The sequence below is a fragment of the Protopterus annectens genome, chromosome 4.part1, assembly GCF_019279795.1.
Source record: "Protopterus annectens isolate FY-2018-M chromosome 4.part1, PAN1.0, whole genome shotgun sequence".
NCBI classification, from domain to species: Eukaryota; Metazoa; Chordata; order Ceratodontiformes; family Protopteridae; genus Protopterus; species Protopterus annectens.
In genome coordinates, this window is record NC_056734.1 from 746,618,612 (window position 1) to 746,635,827 (window position 17,216).

The 17,216-nt window shown below is 34.7% G+C and overlaps 1 protein-coding gene across 1 annotated transcript in view; it reads right to left on the reverse strand.

Moving 5' to 3' along the window:
- Positions 1–7,546: 7,546 nt before the first annotated feature.
- LOC122801288 (vomeronasal type-2 receptor 26-like) overlaps positions 7,547–17,216 on the reverse strand; it is a 66,242-nt gene continuing 56,572 nt past the window's right edge. The window contains exons 4-5 of the mRNA XM_044070836.1: positions 14,816–14,939; positions 7,547–8,463 (exon numbers count right to left, since the gene is read on the reverse strand). Coding sequence (XP_043926771.1) covers positions 7,547–8,463; positions 14,816–14,939 — 1,041 coding nt within the window. The remainder of the gene's footprint in view (positions 8,464–14,815; positions 14,940–17,216) is intronic.

Consider the following 17,216-nt stretch of genomic DNA (forward strand, 5'->3'; position numbering starts at 1 on the left):
GAATTGGGCCCACAGGTAACAAGTATTTCAGAGTTGCCAATTACTTTAACACCACACTGCTCAGTTATCTCTAGTTTTGCTGATGATTTTAAGATTTATAACATTAGTTCTCAACAGCTTGATCATTTGGTGGCAGATTTGCTGCCGAGAGGACTTACATTTGTGACAGCAAGAAGAACGAATATTGCTGTTTTACTTATGGATTTTAAAATGCTCATCAGGAAGTTAAACCTATTTTTTTAATGACATTGGGCCTTCTTTGTCATCTCTATCAGCTGACATTCAAATTACTAGCATTTGTAAACCCCCACTACATCCCATTTTGAGTTTGCTTGAGAAGATGTGTGAATTAGATTTTTGGGATTTGCTTAAATCAAGAGGTATGGTGAAATTTAAGAACAACCTTTCCAGAGTGGAACAGGACTTACTCAATTGGGTTAAGTCCCTGGATATTAAAATTATGAAGATGGACAAAGGGGGTGGATTGGTGGCCATGGACAAACAAGATTATTCTGATAAGATGTGTGCTTTGTTATTTGAAGATTCTTATCAACGTGTCTCAAAAATGAGCTTAATATAGCATATAATAGGATTATATTTCAGTTGAGTGACATGTTATTAGAACAGCCTATTTCTTTGGATGAATATAAGTGTTTATATATTGACCACCTGGTTATTTTGATTATTTTTTTGGTTTACCCAAAATTCATAAAGATTTGTATAACATACTCATGTAACCTATAGTTGATGCTCACAATTCAGTTATAGCTCCCTTTGCTAAATATTTGGATGTGAAGCTTAAACATTTTTTATTAGGGGAATCCTATATCTGTATTGATTTATGGGACTTTTTAAAGGAATGTAATAGCTTGAAATATAATGATGATGCTTACTTGTTTTTAATGATTGATAGTAAAGACCTTTATTCTGTTTTTCCTCTTAATGTTGGGGTCCTATGGTTTTCTGATCTAATTTCTAGGAAAGGGTTACAGCAGGGCCAGATTAACCTATATGAGGAAATGTTTGAAATTGTTTTAAAGAACAACTATATTTATTTTAAAAACAAATTTTACATTCAGTTAAAAGGGGGGCTGCCTATGGGGATCTTTTTTGCAAAAAATCTGATGTTGGAATGGGAGACTTGATCTCTGTTGAGTAATGAATGGTTTCAAGCATGTGAATGATACATCCTTTATTTGGATGATATTTTCATTGTTTGGAAAAAGGAACCTGATGAAATACCCGTATTACTGAATTTCTTGAACAATACTAGTACCTTCTCAATTTTTTTCTTATGAGATAGGTTTTTCTAGAATCAACTATCTAGATGTCTTGTTGGAGAAGGGTGGTATTAATGAAAGGTACATCTCCCAGGTTTATCAGAAACCTACATATTCTAACATGTTTTTACATTTTGATAGCTTCCATCCTTTGTCGCAGAAGAAATCAGTAGTTAAAGGGCAATTAGGGCAGCCCATATGACAACATTATTTGAAGATTTTTTGGTAGAATGTTAGTGTCTATATGACATCTTCTCCCAGAGAAGCTACCCCAACAAATTTAGTGATAACCTTCTAGATGAAAAGAGAGAGGGACATTTTGTCCCTATTTTAGAGGCAAATGAAAGTGAACAAGGGGTTTGTGTAAACAATTTCAAGCCTTTAAATGTAGAGATAAATGTTTTTAATATTAGCTCAACCTCTATCACTGCTTTTAGTCCTGAGAGTGTTATTATTAAGAATATTATGTTACAGAATTGGATTATCTTTAATGAGAACCACTCAGTTATGAAGAAAATTGGAGTGAAACCAATATTTACTTATAGGAAAGGATCCTATTTTAAAACCTTCATTGAAAACAGTGGTCCTAGAGTTATTAGCACCATGGTCTTTGTGGGAAAATGTGGGCATTGTCCCCAATGTAGATTTATTTATACCGAGGAACTATTTGAGATTAATGGATATCCCCTTTAGAATAAGGGGTAAATATAATTGTAATACCAATGGTATAGTTTATGCAGCATTATGTCAAGGTTGCTGTGCCTTTTACATTGGGAAAATGGAATGTAGACTTAAGGAGAGGTTGTATGAGTACAACTATGAGATTAAGAAATTGAAATTAAGTAATACTTTGTAGGCATGTTTTAGATTGTCTGGGACATCATTTTAAGTTTATTGTTATTGAAAAGGTGTCTCCTAATGTTAGGGGTGGAACCTGGCCATTGTATCTTGAGAAATGTGACCTATATTGGATTTTATTTTTCAGTGTTACTAAATTGCTGGGCTTCAATGACTTAGCTTCAGCAGGATGCCTTTTGAAATATGGAGCTCAAAATAAGTAAGGACTTAATAATGAAATCTAAGCTGTTTTGTTTTACATTGATCTTCTGAGGATAATGTTTGTGAATAAGTGTTTAATTCTTAATCACATTATTGTCTTTTAACACGTGATGCATTTAAACTATTTAAACGTGGATTTTTAATTGACTGTTGAATCTGATGAAGTCTCATGTACTTGTTTAAGATATGCAAGTGCTTGTTTGTTTTTGTTTTTTTTTTACTGTGAAATGGAGTGTTCAGTTTTTTGGAGTCAGTACTTCCTTCATTGCAATTTACTAGTTATGAGAACTGTGACTGTAATATTGGCAGAACTATTTCCTCAACAGATTTCCATAGAAGACCATATCAAGAATCATTTTTTTGCCCGTATCTGAGATATTTCACAAGGAGCAGTGCATGATTCATTTTATCTCTCTTCATTAATAACATCACAAAAAACTTAGTTCATATAACCTTCATTATGGGAATGCCGTATAACTACACTTCTCAGAGCTCTCACTTGACATGTAACCTGCACAAATGGATACCATCTGTTAGACTCATGGTTACCTTCCCAAAGTCTAAATTAATTTTCCTAGTTATCTTGGCTATCTTACTGCACAAACTGACTTTTTTCTGAATATCTTCTATGACCTGCACGCTACTGAATGTGAAGTATCTTGGGCTCAGCATAGACCTATCACAGTCCTTTAAAATTCATGTCCATAAAATCAACTGAGCAAAATAAAGTTACTGCTGCTAGTTCAGCATCATTTACCAATAGATCAGTTCTAAGAATGTACCCTATCCATAATTGTCAATTATGACAAAATATTCTTAAATTGGAAATGAGTTAGTCAAGTCTCTAGATCTATGTGCTCATGTCCCACACATAGAACACCATTACATCACCCTATCTAAAGCCAATGCAGAAACAATCAACATTCAGATGGAATACATTTTTGCCATCATTTTTCAAATGATGACATCTTAATCACCTCTAACTTCTATCAGGCAATTATTAACAGAAAACTCAATCCCAGATACTACATATATCAACAATTTTGTAGTCATTCATACAAATGATTTCTAAACTTTAACAGACAAACTTGAACAAATAACTGATAGTCAAGTACAGCATGCTACCAATTTGCAGTCCTGCCTGGCAATGCCTTCAAAAATTTTACTTCAGTAATATGCATTGCCTACTCACTTATAAACCCCAAACTTTTGAACTCCTTCCAGCACTGTTTACAAGAAGAAAACTTGTTGACTTCATTTAAAATAACTATAAAATGACATTTGCAGGCGACAACCTACTGAACTTACTTCAGGTGTGCATTAAAAACTATAGAACCACATAATATTTTTACACACTGATCTGAGCAAAGTATACTAATATGATCATATTGTGACTATTGATATTCCTGTCTATAAATTATCCTTGGCAGATCACCGCTAGAACTACTTAGGTAATACCAGTAATCATAATAACAGCAGGTATTACGTTTACATCTCCTATTGTACATTTGCTAATAACAGCAATCTTATCTAACCTATCTAATTAATGGCATATTTGATATCCCAATTGTTAATTTGTTCTCTGCTAAGACTTGTTTTTTTATCTGTATCTATATTTATATCAAAATCTCTCTCTCTCTCTCTCTATATATATATATATATATATGTGTGTGTGTGTGTGTGTGTGTGTGTGTGTGTGTGTATGTATGTGTGTGTGTGTGCATGTATATGTATATGTGTATATATATATATATATATATATATATATATATATATATATATATATATATATATATATATATATATATATATATATATATATATATATATACATATCCCCACACGATATATATAATATTCAAATTTTCTATTATTAACGTGTTATGCTACTTCTATACTATATCAATACCTCATGTTTCAGTTTCATCCATCCATCCACCCATCCATCCATCTACAACCCCTTTTCTCATTTTTGCACATGGGGTTGAGGTGTCACTTCACAGTGACAATCACTTGGAGCCAAGGTTTTCACCGCCAACATGTTATTGTACATTTCTCTTATTCAAATCATGATGTAAAAATGTTTGGGCTTAAAATTAATCGCTATGAACCTGTCTATTGAAATAAGTAGGCAAGACAGATAGATAAAATATCCTCAAACAATTTATAAGTGCAGACTTAAGTCACTCGTGTAAAAATATTAGGTTGTTTTCATAGGCAGTGGTTGAGAATTTTTGTAACAGTGATCCACAAAGACTAGCACTATGTGACTATGCAAATTCTGTGCTTTCAGTATGCATACCTACATGCGAAGGAGTTGTAAATATGTACCCTGCCATTCCAAAAGTGTAACATACTTAACCCATAAGAGATAGGGGGACAGCTACTATGCTGTTAATGGGCTTTATATGTATGCATATGAGTACAACTCATAGACAGGAATCTATAATGAGCTAATCTGCATAGTAAGCATATAAATAAACCTGAAATTATACAAGTAAGCAGCAGTCTTCCAGAAGAATATAGATGCAAGGGGGAGAATTTTTGGTGCTTTTGCATACCTAAACATTTTACCGAAGGGGTCGCTTGGGGAAATGTTTAATTTTGGTGCGTGTGCATATTAGGACATGTTACTGAAGGTGTTGCTTGGGAACATTTCATTTTGGTGTGTGTGCATACTAGGACATATTACTGAAGGTGTTGCTTGGGTGAACATTTCATTTTGGTGTGTGTGCATACCAGGACATATTACTGAAGGTGTTGCTTGGGTGAACATTTCATTTTGGTGTGTGTGCATACTAAGACATATTACTGAAGGTGTTGTTTGAATGAGTGTTTCATTTTGGTGCTTGTGCATCATGTGGATAAACTTGAGTTGTTTTTCAGATTGTACTATGAAAGCAGACATTGATTGGATTCCTATTCAAAGTGCAAAGATCAGTCCTTAGAGCAGTGAGGTGGAAAATGTGAAAATAATTACATATGTACTTAGCAAAAACATTAATATTTTCCATTTTTCTGTAGTATAATGTTACTGGAGTATGTATGTATAAGTGGCATGAATGTGGGGAAGACAAGGGGTGACCCTCCCCCATGAAAATATCATTAAAGTGCGTTTTGAGATTTCTTGTTTTAAATGACCACTGTGCTTTAGATTTTTCCATTACAGGGATGCACAGCTTTAGTCTTGCATGTCTGGAAGGAAGCCCATATGTTAAATACATTTTGCAATGCATTTTATATAGGTAATTTTTGTTTTATGCAGGAAAACAACAAAAAAGAGGCCAAATGTTCCCAAAGTTCCTTAATAAGCCACAAAGTTCTCTTAGCACCTTGTCAAACAGACTTTACAGAGTTTATTGCTAAAATACTGTTGTATTTAAACTGAATTAATGAAAGCTGAGATCTAGGAAATGGCCAACCTCAATTCGCTATGGACCTGGCATTACAATATTTAGTTAGAAGAGCTCAAAGTTGGAGGCTTTGCTCATGCTTATGAATATTTTAACCTTTTTTTTCAAAAATTACAATTTTCTTTTTAAGTTTTCCTGTTACCAGCTCTAAAATAACACACATCATAAAGTGATGAATCAACTTTCTATGAATCAAAACAGAATGATCTTCACACATAAACAAATACAGAGATATAGTGTAATTTATTTTTTATTGATTACTACAATTGCTTTTTTTATTTTAATACAATACTGTATTCTGTAATGTAAGCAAAATATTAAAATGCTGTCAGATTTATATGCTTTTAAAGAGTAATATGGATTATCGACTTTAATTTCAAGATTTCCCATTTCAAAATGAAACACAAAAGAAATTACTCACAGACACATATCAAATTAGCCCTACGTTAAGTTCCCAGTTATACAGAAGCAAATATAAATTGCCAGTTAGCTACACAAATTATATTCAAATTTATAGTTGCATGGTATGGTACCAGTTTGTATTTTACTTAGAAAATAGGAAATAACCAAAAAAAAAAAAAAAAACCTGCAATAAATTACTTTAGGTGCAGGGAGTCATAACTTTTATTTTTTATTCCAATAAAGGATATGCATTACATTTTTATAACTAATTTGCCAAAGGATTCAGCTCATCTGACAATAGTTTAAAACTGGTATCAACCTGTTATTAATTCATGGCTAGAAGGCATTGCTTTGTACTCAGCTGATATGGATTTTAAGGTCTTGCAACACAGATGTTATGGCTGCACATAAAATAAATATCTGAAGCTGTGCGATGGAAGCAATGGTGTCCAACATGGGTGTGGGTTATTGTGTAACTGATATGCTGCCATAAAGCAGTGGACTCTTTTTTCAGTGGACATTACTTGCACATTATACAGGTAATGTCCACTGAAAAATGAATCTACTGGAGATTGTCCTTTCTCCAATCAGAGTGGAGATGTACAGGTCGCCCATTCTCTAAAGCTTGAGTTCTTCCAGTTAACTGAATATTCTGCACTGTGTCATAAAACTGTTTATTATATAGAATGTTGGCATGATGGTTAAGGTATTTACCTTACAAACACAAGTTGCAGTGTTTGATTCTCACATGGGCTAATAGGCTAGGCTTAAAATGGCCCACAAGGACAGTTAGTCTAGTGCTAATTTATAAACCTATAAAAAATGACTCATATGAAATATGAGTATTTTTGCATGCACATGTGCTAGTATATCTGTGTCAGATTGTGCGCATGCATGTCTCTGTGTACACAAATGTATGTGCATGCATTCTTGTATGCATGTGTGTAGAGGACATTTGATAAATGTTTTTTAGTCCTCTCACTTCTAGCAAGTAAAGTAAAATAATCACATTTCTTATATTTGATGCATAACACAAGTTACACTCCAAATTCACATATGCATTGCTTCACACATGATGCATTCATTTATTCTTGCTTATTGAAATGTTATTGAACAATCACTTTGATACATTCCACTGTATCATTACACATGTAATATTATGCAGGAAGATCAGCAAACTAATGACAGATTAAGAAATGAAAATGTGTAAACACAGTAGGGGCCACTGCTTTACTGGCATACCTAACCAAGCTGCATTTAGTACATTCAAAAAATATATCTATAGTACTTACAGTCTAATTATATCCCATATTCTGCCCCAGAAGAATCCAAGACATAACACGCATGCCCTTTTGTCTAACCCAATCCAAATTCTTGCTTCTGCTGTAAAGCCTATATTTTCTTAGATGAGCTTTTATTTGCAATTAATCGTTCCCTTGTATTTAAATGTGGCTTTAGAAGAATAATGTAACATTTTGGTAAAAATATGCAAATAATGATTCCTACACCTGAAGTAATGATGGCAAATATCTCCACAGCTACCATATATTTCCCTGTTGTGCTGAGGTATGCTGGGATGAAAGACAGCCAGACACTGAGAAACACAATCATACTGAAACTAATAAATTTAGCTTCATTAAAACTATCCGGCAATGTCCTGGCTAGAAAGGCAACAACAAAGCTAACACATGCCAGGATGCTCAAATATCCCAGCATGCAGTAGAACAATATCTTAGAGCCTTCATTACATATAAGGATAATTTTCCCTTCGACCATTTTCATATCCTGCTCAGGAAAAGAAGGATATTTTGTCAACCACACAATGCATATACAGACTTGACCTATTAAGCTAACAATGACAATATAATAGGGTGTCCTTGGTCCCACATAATTCCTTAAGTTACTGTCAGGCTTTGTTGCTTTGAAGGCAATAACTACAGTAATAGTTTTGGCCAGGATCCCAGAAACACACAGGGAGAATATAATACCAAAGCCAATTTGTCGCAACAGACATGCAATCATTTTTGGTTGCCCAATGAATATTAATGGACATAGAAAACAAAGAAACAGAGATGTAAGGATAAGGTAGCTGAGTTCACGGTTGTTGGATTTCACAATTGGAGTGTCTTTATACTTAATGAATATACATAAGATGAGAGCAGTAATTACAGACAAACACACTGTAAATACAGTCAAAACAAAACCCAAAACCTCTTCAAAAGAAAGGAAGTCCACAGATTTCGGGATACAAACACTCTGCTTCTCATTTGGCCACTGGTCTTCTGAACAAGTAAAGCAATTGCTGGCATCTGAAAGAAAAAAATGGGTAAATGCCACAGTCAGAGGTCAATCACAATGCTATGTATTCTCTGCTGTAATTACCAGCTGTCATTGTTAATATGTAACTGCCTTTGTCACTGATCATTTTTAGTAAAAATACTAGTATTACATGGCTAAGAGGTACACATATGTGTGTTTTCTATTTTTTGCTTGAGCTTACAGGTACATGGTAATTTTACTTAGGCATTCTTGTAAGGAGATATTAAACAGGGTATATGCCTCAGTCTGTTGTGCTATGAAATTTAAAGGCGCAACTCTGTCCTTCTAAAATGCCAAAAATAATAGCTGAAAAACGAAAGGGTGAAAAAATTAACTTCAAGTGTTTTTAGCAGGAGGCAGGCCCTCCCTGTATCCTCTGATGTGGATCTTGGGTATACCAACTCCATGGCTGCACCAGCTCAAAGAAGGGAGAAGTCTCCAAAAAACACTGTAGTGCACTTAGGAAATGCATCAGCAAAGATTTCCCATGGAAAACAGCAGTCAGTGTTCTGATTCTGAAGGCTTTTTCCTGCTAGCAAATGAAGCTCAAGGAATTTCACATTGACTAACTGTAGCAAAGCCATCCCAATCCTTCTCTTGGCTTTTACTGGAATGTTTCCTTCTGTGGGTGAATAACTGAAGTTTTGCATATCTGCAGATTATACTACCTCCCCATGACCATTCCAGTTTAATTGCTCTCACATACCTTACAGCTGCAATAAAACAATGTTTTTTATGTATTCAACTAGACATTCTGAGGCCTATTCACTATGACCTTAATAATATGGAGAGTCTTGTGCGCCTTTAGGAAGACATGGTGACAAACACTTCAGGTTTTAATTAGGAATTTACAAAAAAAAAAGATGTTTTTGTTTAACATGGAACTATTGCAATAAGGGCACTTTGCCACACAGTGCTCCTAGGTCCTTCATAAAAAAATCATTTATGACAAGCAGGTTTACCCAGATTAAGAAATTAATAAAATAAAATAAAACACGCTTTAAACTACCTTCTTTTTAGAGTTATGGGGCCTTTAAATGTTCATAGGTACAGGATCACTGTTGCATTGTACCATTCTGTTCTTCAGTATTTACCAACAGTCTCCTGCTTGCAGGGTAATAGGACTTATATAACTTATTGATTTCCATAATAAATCATTGATACATTTAATATTGCACATTTTTTGTAAGTGTAGGAGTTAGTAAAGGTAAAAGTTCTTTATTATCATTCATTCTGTCCCATGATGTATAAAAATCATCCATATCAGAACTATGCACTGCTTTATATTACAATTCAAATAATGAAAAAGAAACAGTTAAATACTCTTAAATAAAAACTGAGAATAATCAGATACAAAACAGAGCAACTCAATGCGTAAGATTCTATAACTGCATGGCCTAGAGAGAAAAGTAATAGTTATTAAAGCTGATTACTGCAAACTCAAAAAGAGAACATTATAAGGAAATTTGCTTCCCTTTACAATCCCAAAGGCAATGATGGGTACTTTCCTTTTACACACCTCCTGGGAGGTTTACCCACACGCTGTTAAATTTAGGGAACTAATTTTGATTATATGATATGAAAAAAGTTAGTAAATGAAAGAAAAAAAAAAGCATTAAAGATACATTTCCATTTAAACACCAAAGTCAATAATATACAGTGAAAGGCAATGCAAGTAATAAAAATCTGAGTGACAGATTTTGATAAGTAAGAATATAATAAAGGAACTATATATGACACACCATGCTTATATACAAGAAACAGTCCCAGTAAAGACAGAGCAAAGTAACAGCATCTACAAGAGTGCTACAACTGGAGATGGTTATTTGGAAATTACATATCACCTATTATTTGTTTTTGTGTGTATGCATTTATTTATTTATTTATTTTATCCAAGTATATATATATATATATATATATATATATATATATAAAATATAGGCGTGGACTGGCTACTGAAGTTAGCCAATATACTACCAGGCATTATAGGAGGGGGAGGGACTATCACTTATTCTCTTTATTTTAATGGTACAGTATGTCATTCAACAACTGACCAGAAAAGTCATAAGACATTAGCAGTCAAATCAAAAGTTACTATTGACAGTGGGTCATTTCATTAAGTACATCTGTGCTATGAGATGTCTATATAGTTTTATTGGTTAAACATATATAGGGAAATGTGTATTTTCATGTGTTACTGTTCCAGTCTTACTCTTATGTTTGGCAAGTATGCAATGCAAGCTGCAAATAATACCTCTTAGTCTCTTAGTGCAATCATTCTGAACTAAGCCAACAATTGTGCAGGTGATGAGACAGATTTGAATTATTGCTCTTTGAAAGGTGATACAATAATAAGTTTTGCATTAGCATGCATTTTCTAAAGGATATGAAGTCTAAAAGTCAAATGCCTATCCTTATTTCTTAGCTCCAGTTCACAAGAATTTACCAGAAAATCACATATTTTGTGAGGAGTAGACTAAAAGTAAAATCTGGTTATTCTGTGAAAGTCTTCGCTGTTGAGAGGTATGAGAATAGCCTTATATACTTTTTTTTTTCTTCAAACATTTGTGCATATGTAGGCACAGGAATCTTTATTATACATTTCATTGATAGCTTTATAACAAATAAATAAATAAAAAGCACTTTACAAATTAAGATGGGAAAACAACATCATTATATGATTAGACAAAATAGACAATCAAACACAAACAAGGATACACACATTAAAGTCTTTCGGCTTTTCCCGGTTAGGGGTCGCCACAGCGGAACTCTGTTCTGCTCATGATTGACAGTGGATTTTAAGGTGCCGAATTGCCCGACAGATGGCCAATCTTCAATGAAGGCACTCCTATTCATGCTCGCACTTACCTGCATGTCTTTAACTTCACTTGACCATAGGGAGGACATGCAGAATTCACACAGAAGGCACTCCAGCCAAGAATTGAATGGGAGAACCTCTTGCTGTGAGGTGACAACGCTAACCGCTGCACCACAAACAACTGCAAGCCTTTATAACACAGTTAAAAATATAAAAACTGAGACATTATAGTAAAGGGGCAATTTTTAATTAAAATACATGTAATCTGCAAAATTGATTTATAATGCAAACATACAGTTTCATTTTCCTAAGACTTTTTTAAACACCTTTATTTATCACTTGTGACATATGCAAATGTACATTGATATAAAAGTAATCAAACTGCATTAAGAAGTTCACATTTACAAACATTATACTTCACATATATTGCTATATATCATATAACCTAAACAACATTACATGAATTATTCAATTCCTGCCCTTTATTCCTAAACAAGAAACATCTTTATTAAGCCATCACGTACGACATAGGCAATCATACTTTTATATAAATAAAAACAAACCACACCGATACAATCCTAGTTGCAAACATTTTATATCACAAACCATACTGACACAATCCCAAATGCAAACATTATGCATCACTTATAATCTACCCAATCTTTTCAGTAAAGCATTGCATAGCTCATTTAAATCCTGCCACCTTTTAAACCTCATTCCTCCCCTGCATGAATTGTTCCCACAATTCCCATTTTTCCTATGTAGTTTGCTCCTACCATTTTCTAAAGATCCCAACTCCAGTTGTTTTATCTCTGTTACTATATCTACTTGGTAGAGCTAACTAAATTAATCAAATTAGGATGACATGATTGATTAGAAGTGATAGAGCTCATTCCACCCTTAGTCTTATAATATTTCGTCTTAACTGGATTCAAAATCCAAAGTACCAAAACAGCAATACCTCATTCCAGAAACTGTGAGTCTTAATCATAAAGAATTTGGTCTGTTTGACTGTTAGTTTATTTAAATCAATCTTTAGATTCATAGATATTCCAAGGGAATTAAGTCTTATGAACATTGATACCTTGACAGTATCTTTCCTTGGGTTGTACCACCCTTCTCCAGGAAGGCCACACCAGTCAATTCCAAAGTAAGTTTGTGAAAACCCATCCAACCATCTAGGTTATGCTTAAAGGAAGATAGAGAGTCTCATTGCTTAACTTGTAGGGGAGGTTTATTCCAGAGGTTATGGTGGTTTACTGAAAATGTTTATCCCTGATTCTTTGCATTTACAGAACTACAGAAGGTCCAGGTTAACCGGGTCTCTAATGGCAGAATAAACAAGGTAGATACATCCACTGTGTAGTCTATAACATACTGCGTGAAAGGACAGAGCTTCCAGCATATCCTGACTGCAGAGGAAAGTTAAGCCTATGATCTCTTTGGTAAAAAAAACTTCAGAGTTTTCTAATTGATATGTTTACTGAGCTATATTTCAATGCTGAGTAAAAGAAAGTGATAACCTCTTTAGACCATGATGATATTTCTTTTGAAGTTAGTTGTGCTAAATAAAATAATTTTCTGACAAACATCGACACATTATGGTCAAAAGAGAGGCAACAATCAACCCATGTTCCTAGGTTCTTGACTAAATTTTTGTCAGTAGTGATGTGCTGTCTATACTGTACGATGAGAGGAGGGTTGTCTACCATAAGTGATGGTATTATACATTTTGGAATTTAGTTTGAACCCATTTTTGAGTACCCCAGTTTATTGGGCAGAGTTTGTTGGGGTGATGTCAGAGAGTGACTTAACAATGCCCAATTTACACTCAGCTGCATTCAGGGGTTAGACGTCTTGGCTTTTTGTTGTTGAAGATCTGAGGAGAAAAGGCCAAAAAGGAGAATTTTCCAGCACAGACCCCAGAAAGACACCACTTTTCAATGAGGTGCCTGCAACATGCACTGTGTGGTTTTGTATTTCAGTCAGTTTACTATCCATCATGTTCCCCTCCAGCTGAAGTCTGTCTCTATCCCAAGTGCAAGCTATATGAATTCCATAATACTTGTTGTGCTAACTTCAGTCAAAGAAAATTTTCTCAAGATACAGCTTGAATAGTTTCTCCAAGGACATTTATTACACAGCAGCATTTCACAATGTATCTCTTAGCTGAGTTTCTAGAGAAAATTTCAATCCATGTCCCTACACATGTACTGTATACTGCATTGGTTTGATGTCAAGTCTGTTTTTCCATCCCTTGGTAGAGGCTCTCAGTACATATTTATATTCATTTTATAAATGTTTTTAAACAGCATTGGGATGCCTGTGTGTGCTGTTACTGTTCAGGGCAATGACTGTGATGACAGTCCTCTGCCAAAAACACTCCACCCAACTCGGGGGGGGGGTAATACAATGGCAACCAAGGGCAGCAACCTAGTATCAGTTGCTGGGCTAGCATAAGCTCATCTCAATCTTTTTATAATCTTACACTAAATAAAAATATATGAAAAATAAGAATAATGCTGACAAGAAAGATGTCAAGTGGACACTTCCAAGTTGATTTTGCAGCATTTTCATTGAGCTGGTGCCAACCCTTTGGAATGACTAGTTACTGTTGATAAAATATGGTTATACCACTATGATCCTGAGACAAAACAACGGTTGATGTTTTGATGAAATAGGGGTTTGAGTGCATAGACCATCCACCCTACTCACCAGATCTTGCTCCATCTATTTCCAAACCTTAAAAAGAGTTTGAAGGGGTGCAGTTTTCGGTGATTCGGAGGTTACTGCAGCAGCAGAACAGTATTTCAGTGACCAGACTACAGACGTTTTTGGTAGGGTTACAGAAACTTCAGACATGATGTGTCAAGAGTGTTGACCTTCTGGGAAAATATGTTGAATAACTTGTAAGTTTCATGGCTCAACATCATTCCCTTCTTTGCCAGGACCCCCTCGTACTTGGAAAAGTGAAGAATCAATGCACACTTCTTGTGCAAAGGCACTGCTTTCAGTTTATTCATTTAAGCTAAACATTTTAGCTACTCACTAAATTTAATTAAGACAGATGCTGAAAAGTTTACAAAGGATTAAGAGCTGTTTTTTAATGAAAAGACATTCCTTTTGCTATTTATGAAACAATGAACTGTGACATCTGTTAAGACCAGATCAGCATGTATATTCTAACAACAAAACTGTAAAATAAGAAAGGAAGGTGCCCATGAGCGAAATATTCACAATACAATTTTGCTTGTATTGTTTAACTCAGCTAACCCACTCTGGCTATGTAAGAGTAAGACCATGCAGCAGAAGTGATTTTAATAATGTTTGCTTTACCTTGCTACAGGCACTGGAAAATAAATACACTTCTGAGTTACAAACTGAAGTAAAAATGAAAAATTATTCATGCATAATTCAGCAGCTTATGTTACATAATTTTATAATTATCCAAACCTTTCACATAATCCTGCTTGACTATAACAATAAATATTTACTGCATTATTTATTTGTAGTACATCACTTACCTGTCACATTAGAGATCTCCCCCTTGGAACAAATAATGCAGTCAAAACAGCATATTGGCTCCCCCCTACGGGTAGCTTTCCTCATTCCAACTGAGCATGGCTCACTGCAGACTGAGTGAGGGATCTGATTAAAAAAAAAGAGCATTATATTTTGCAAACTGGGCAAACTGTTATATGAGAAGATATGGTTTACTGCTAATATTAATTTATGTTGTTTGACAAACTGGCTATATAAGAAATGGATTTTTTATCTGCTGACACTGCTTTTGATGCTGCGCTTTCTAATTTGTACATGGTTGATGCTGTTAAAACACAGACTGACAACTCATATCTGAAAGTAAAAGTGAAGTAAGAGTAAGATCAGAAAATTATAGGTGGTCTCTGTTTAGAAAGGTGTTACTATACAATCATGCATAGGTAAAGGAAAACTTTGTTTCCTTAATTTTCTCCTGTTAAGTGATAACCTGGCAAAATTTCAAGCCCCCATAAACCCTGTGAACACTGCTGCCTACATCGAACGGTTCATAGAAACCCTATACAAGCATGTTAATAGCTGCATAGAGGTAGTATCCTTTAAAGTTAAAACTAATTTGGGTATGTCCATGAAAAATCGATTGCTTTATAAGGAGGCAGTTTTTTATACTGAAGTATGATACTTTAGTTCCCTAAGGGACTAAACAGTGATCTTAATTGGAAATTGTTAATTTAATTGAATTATTGTTTAATTAAATAAATAAATTGCTCTGTTTTTATATATAAGTGTGTCTTTATGATGTTGTGTATTAATCTCTGTTAAAGGTATAACAACTGAGGGGCTAGAATGTTGAGTTTTTTATATTAAATTCCTGGATTTTTTGGAATCACTGGTTTTGTTGTTTTTTTCATACATTTATATTTTTGTTATTTGGTATTCAGTACTACTTATAATATGAACAAAGTCCCATACTTCTGCAGATTTCTTGAACTGCTGACTTGTAAACTGCGCACCATTGTCAGAAATAACTCTGTGGACTACCATGGACAGAAAATGTCACTTCAGCTTAGTAATGACAGTATTGGAGGTTAAGTTGGGAAGTAGGTCAGTCTCGAACCAATTTGAATAAGAGTCTAACACCAAGTAATGTTGACCATTCCACTCAAAGATATCTGTGGCTAATGTCTACCAAGGTAGTTCAACAATCTGAACTGGGTCTTTTTGTTGATGCAGCTTTGTAATATTACAGACTGAACAAGAGGAAAGTATTTTCCAGATATCTCTTCACATAGAAGGCCACAATACTAGACCTCTCACCCTTCTTTTGGTAGAATCAGTTCCTGGGTGGCCACGATGTAAGATCTGAATGTACTCTTGTTGCAAGGACTTTGGAACAATCACTTTAGGACCTTTCATGATGATACCATTGTCTGACAAAATCTCATCTCTGTATGGAAAATACTGCTGCACTTCCACTAGTAGAGAAAATTGCTTGGAAGACCATCCTTGACTGATAAAGAGGTTGAGTTCTGGAGAATTGAATCTGAAGCTGGGTGAGTTCTGAGCTCATCAAAACACTTGTAACAAACATTTCTGGCTTCCATGACCTCAAAATCAAGTTGTTCATTGTTATGCTGTTCTGTATTTTTCTGGGTGATCTGGATAAAATATCAGCAAGATAAAGAAGTTTGCTTTTTGTGTAAACAAGACTGAAATTGTACTTCTGCATTTTGAGCATCATATGTTGCAATCTAGCAGGAGCTGAATGCATAGGCTTTCTCAAAATAGTGACTAAAGGTCGGTGATCAGTTTTGATCTGGATAGGTTGACCATAAATATAATCATGAAACTTTGAACATGCAAACACTATCACCAAAAGCTCTTTCTCAATCTGGGCATTTTGCTTCTCAGTCTGGGTAAGAGTTATTGATGCATAGGCTACTGCTCTACCCTCTTGAAGAATGATTGCACGTAGACCAAACTTAGAAGCATCACAGGAAAGAGTCACTGGTTTGTGAATATCATAGTAGTTGAGAGTTGGTATGTTGGCAGTTTTCTGTTTCTTTCTGGACATCAAATACTATTTGGTACTGCACTGACCATGACCAAATAACTTCTTTGCATGTCAGCTCCTGTAATGGTGCTGAAAGCTGGCTTAAATCTGGAATGAACTTGCCTAGATAGTTGACCATGCCAAGAAAACGCTGGAGGGCTTGGACATTGTCTGAAGCTGGCATTTTGAGAATTGCTGTTTGCTTGCTTGCTGTTTGCTTGGTCATAAACCTGACTTGTAAACAAGTGACCAACATAAGTCGCTTCTCATAGCCTGAATTTGTACTTCTGAGGATTCAGCTTAAGATTCACTTCATGTGCTCCTTCCAGAAATTTCTTGAGGTTTCCATCATGTTTGATTTCACCATTGCCTCC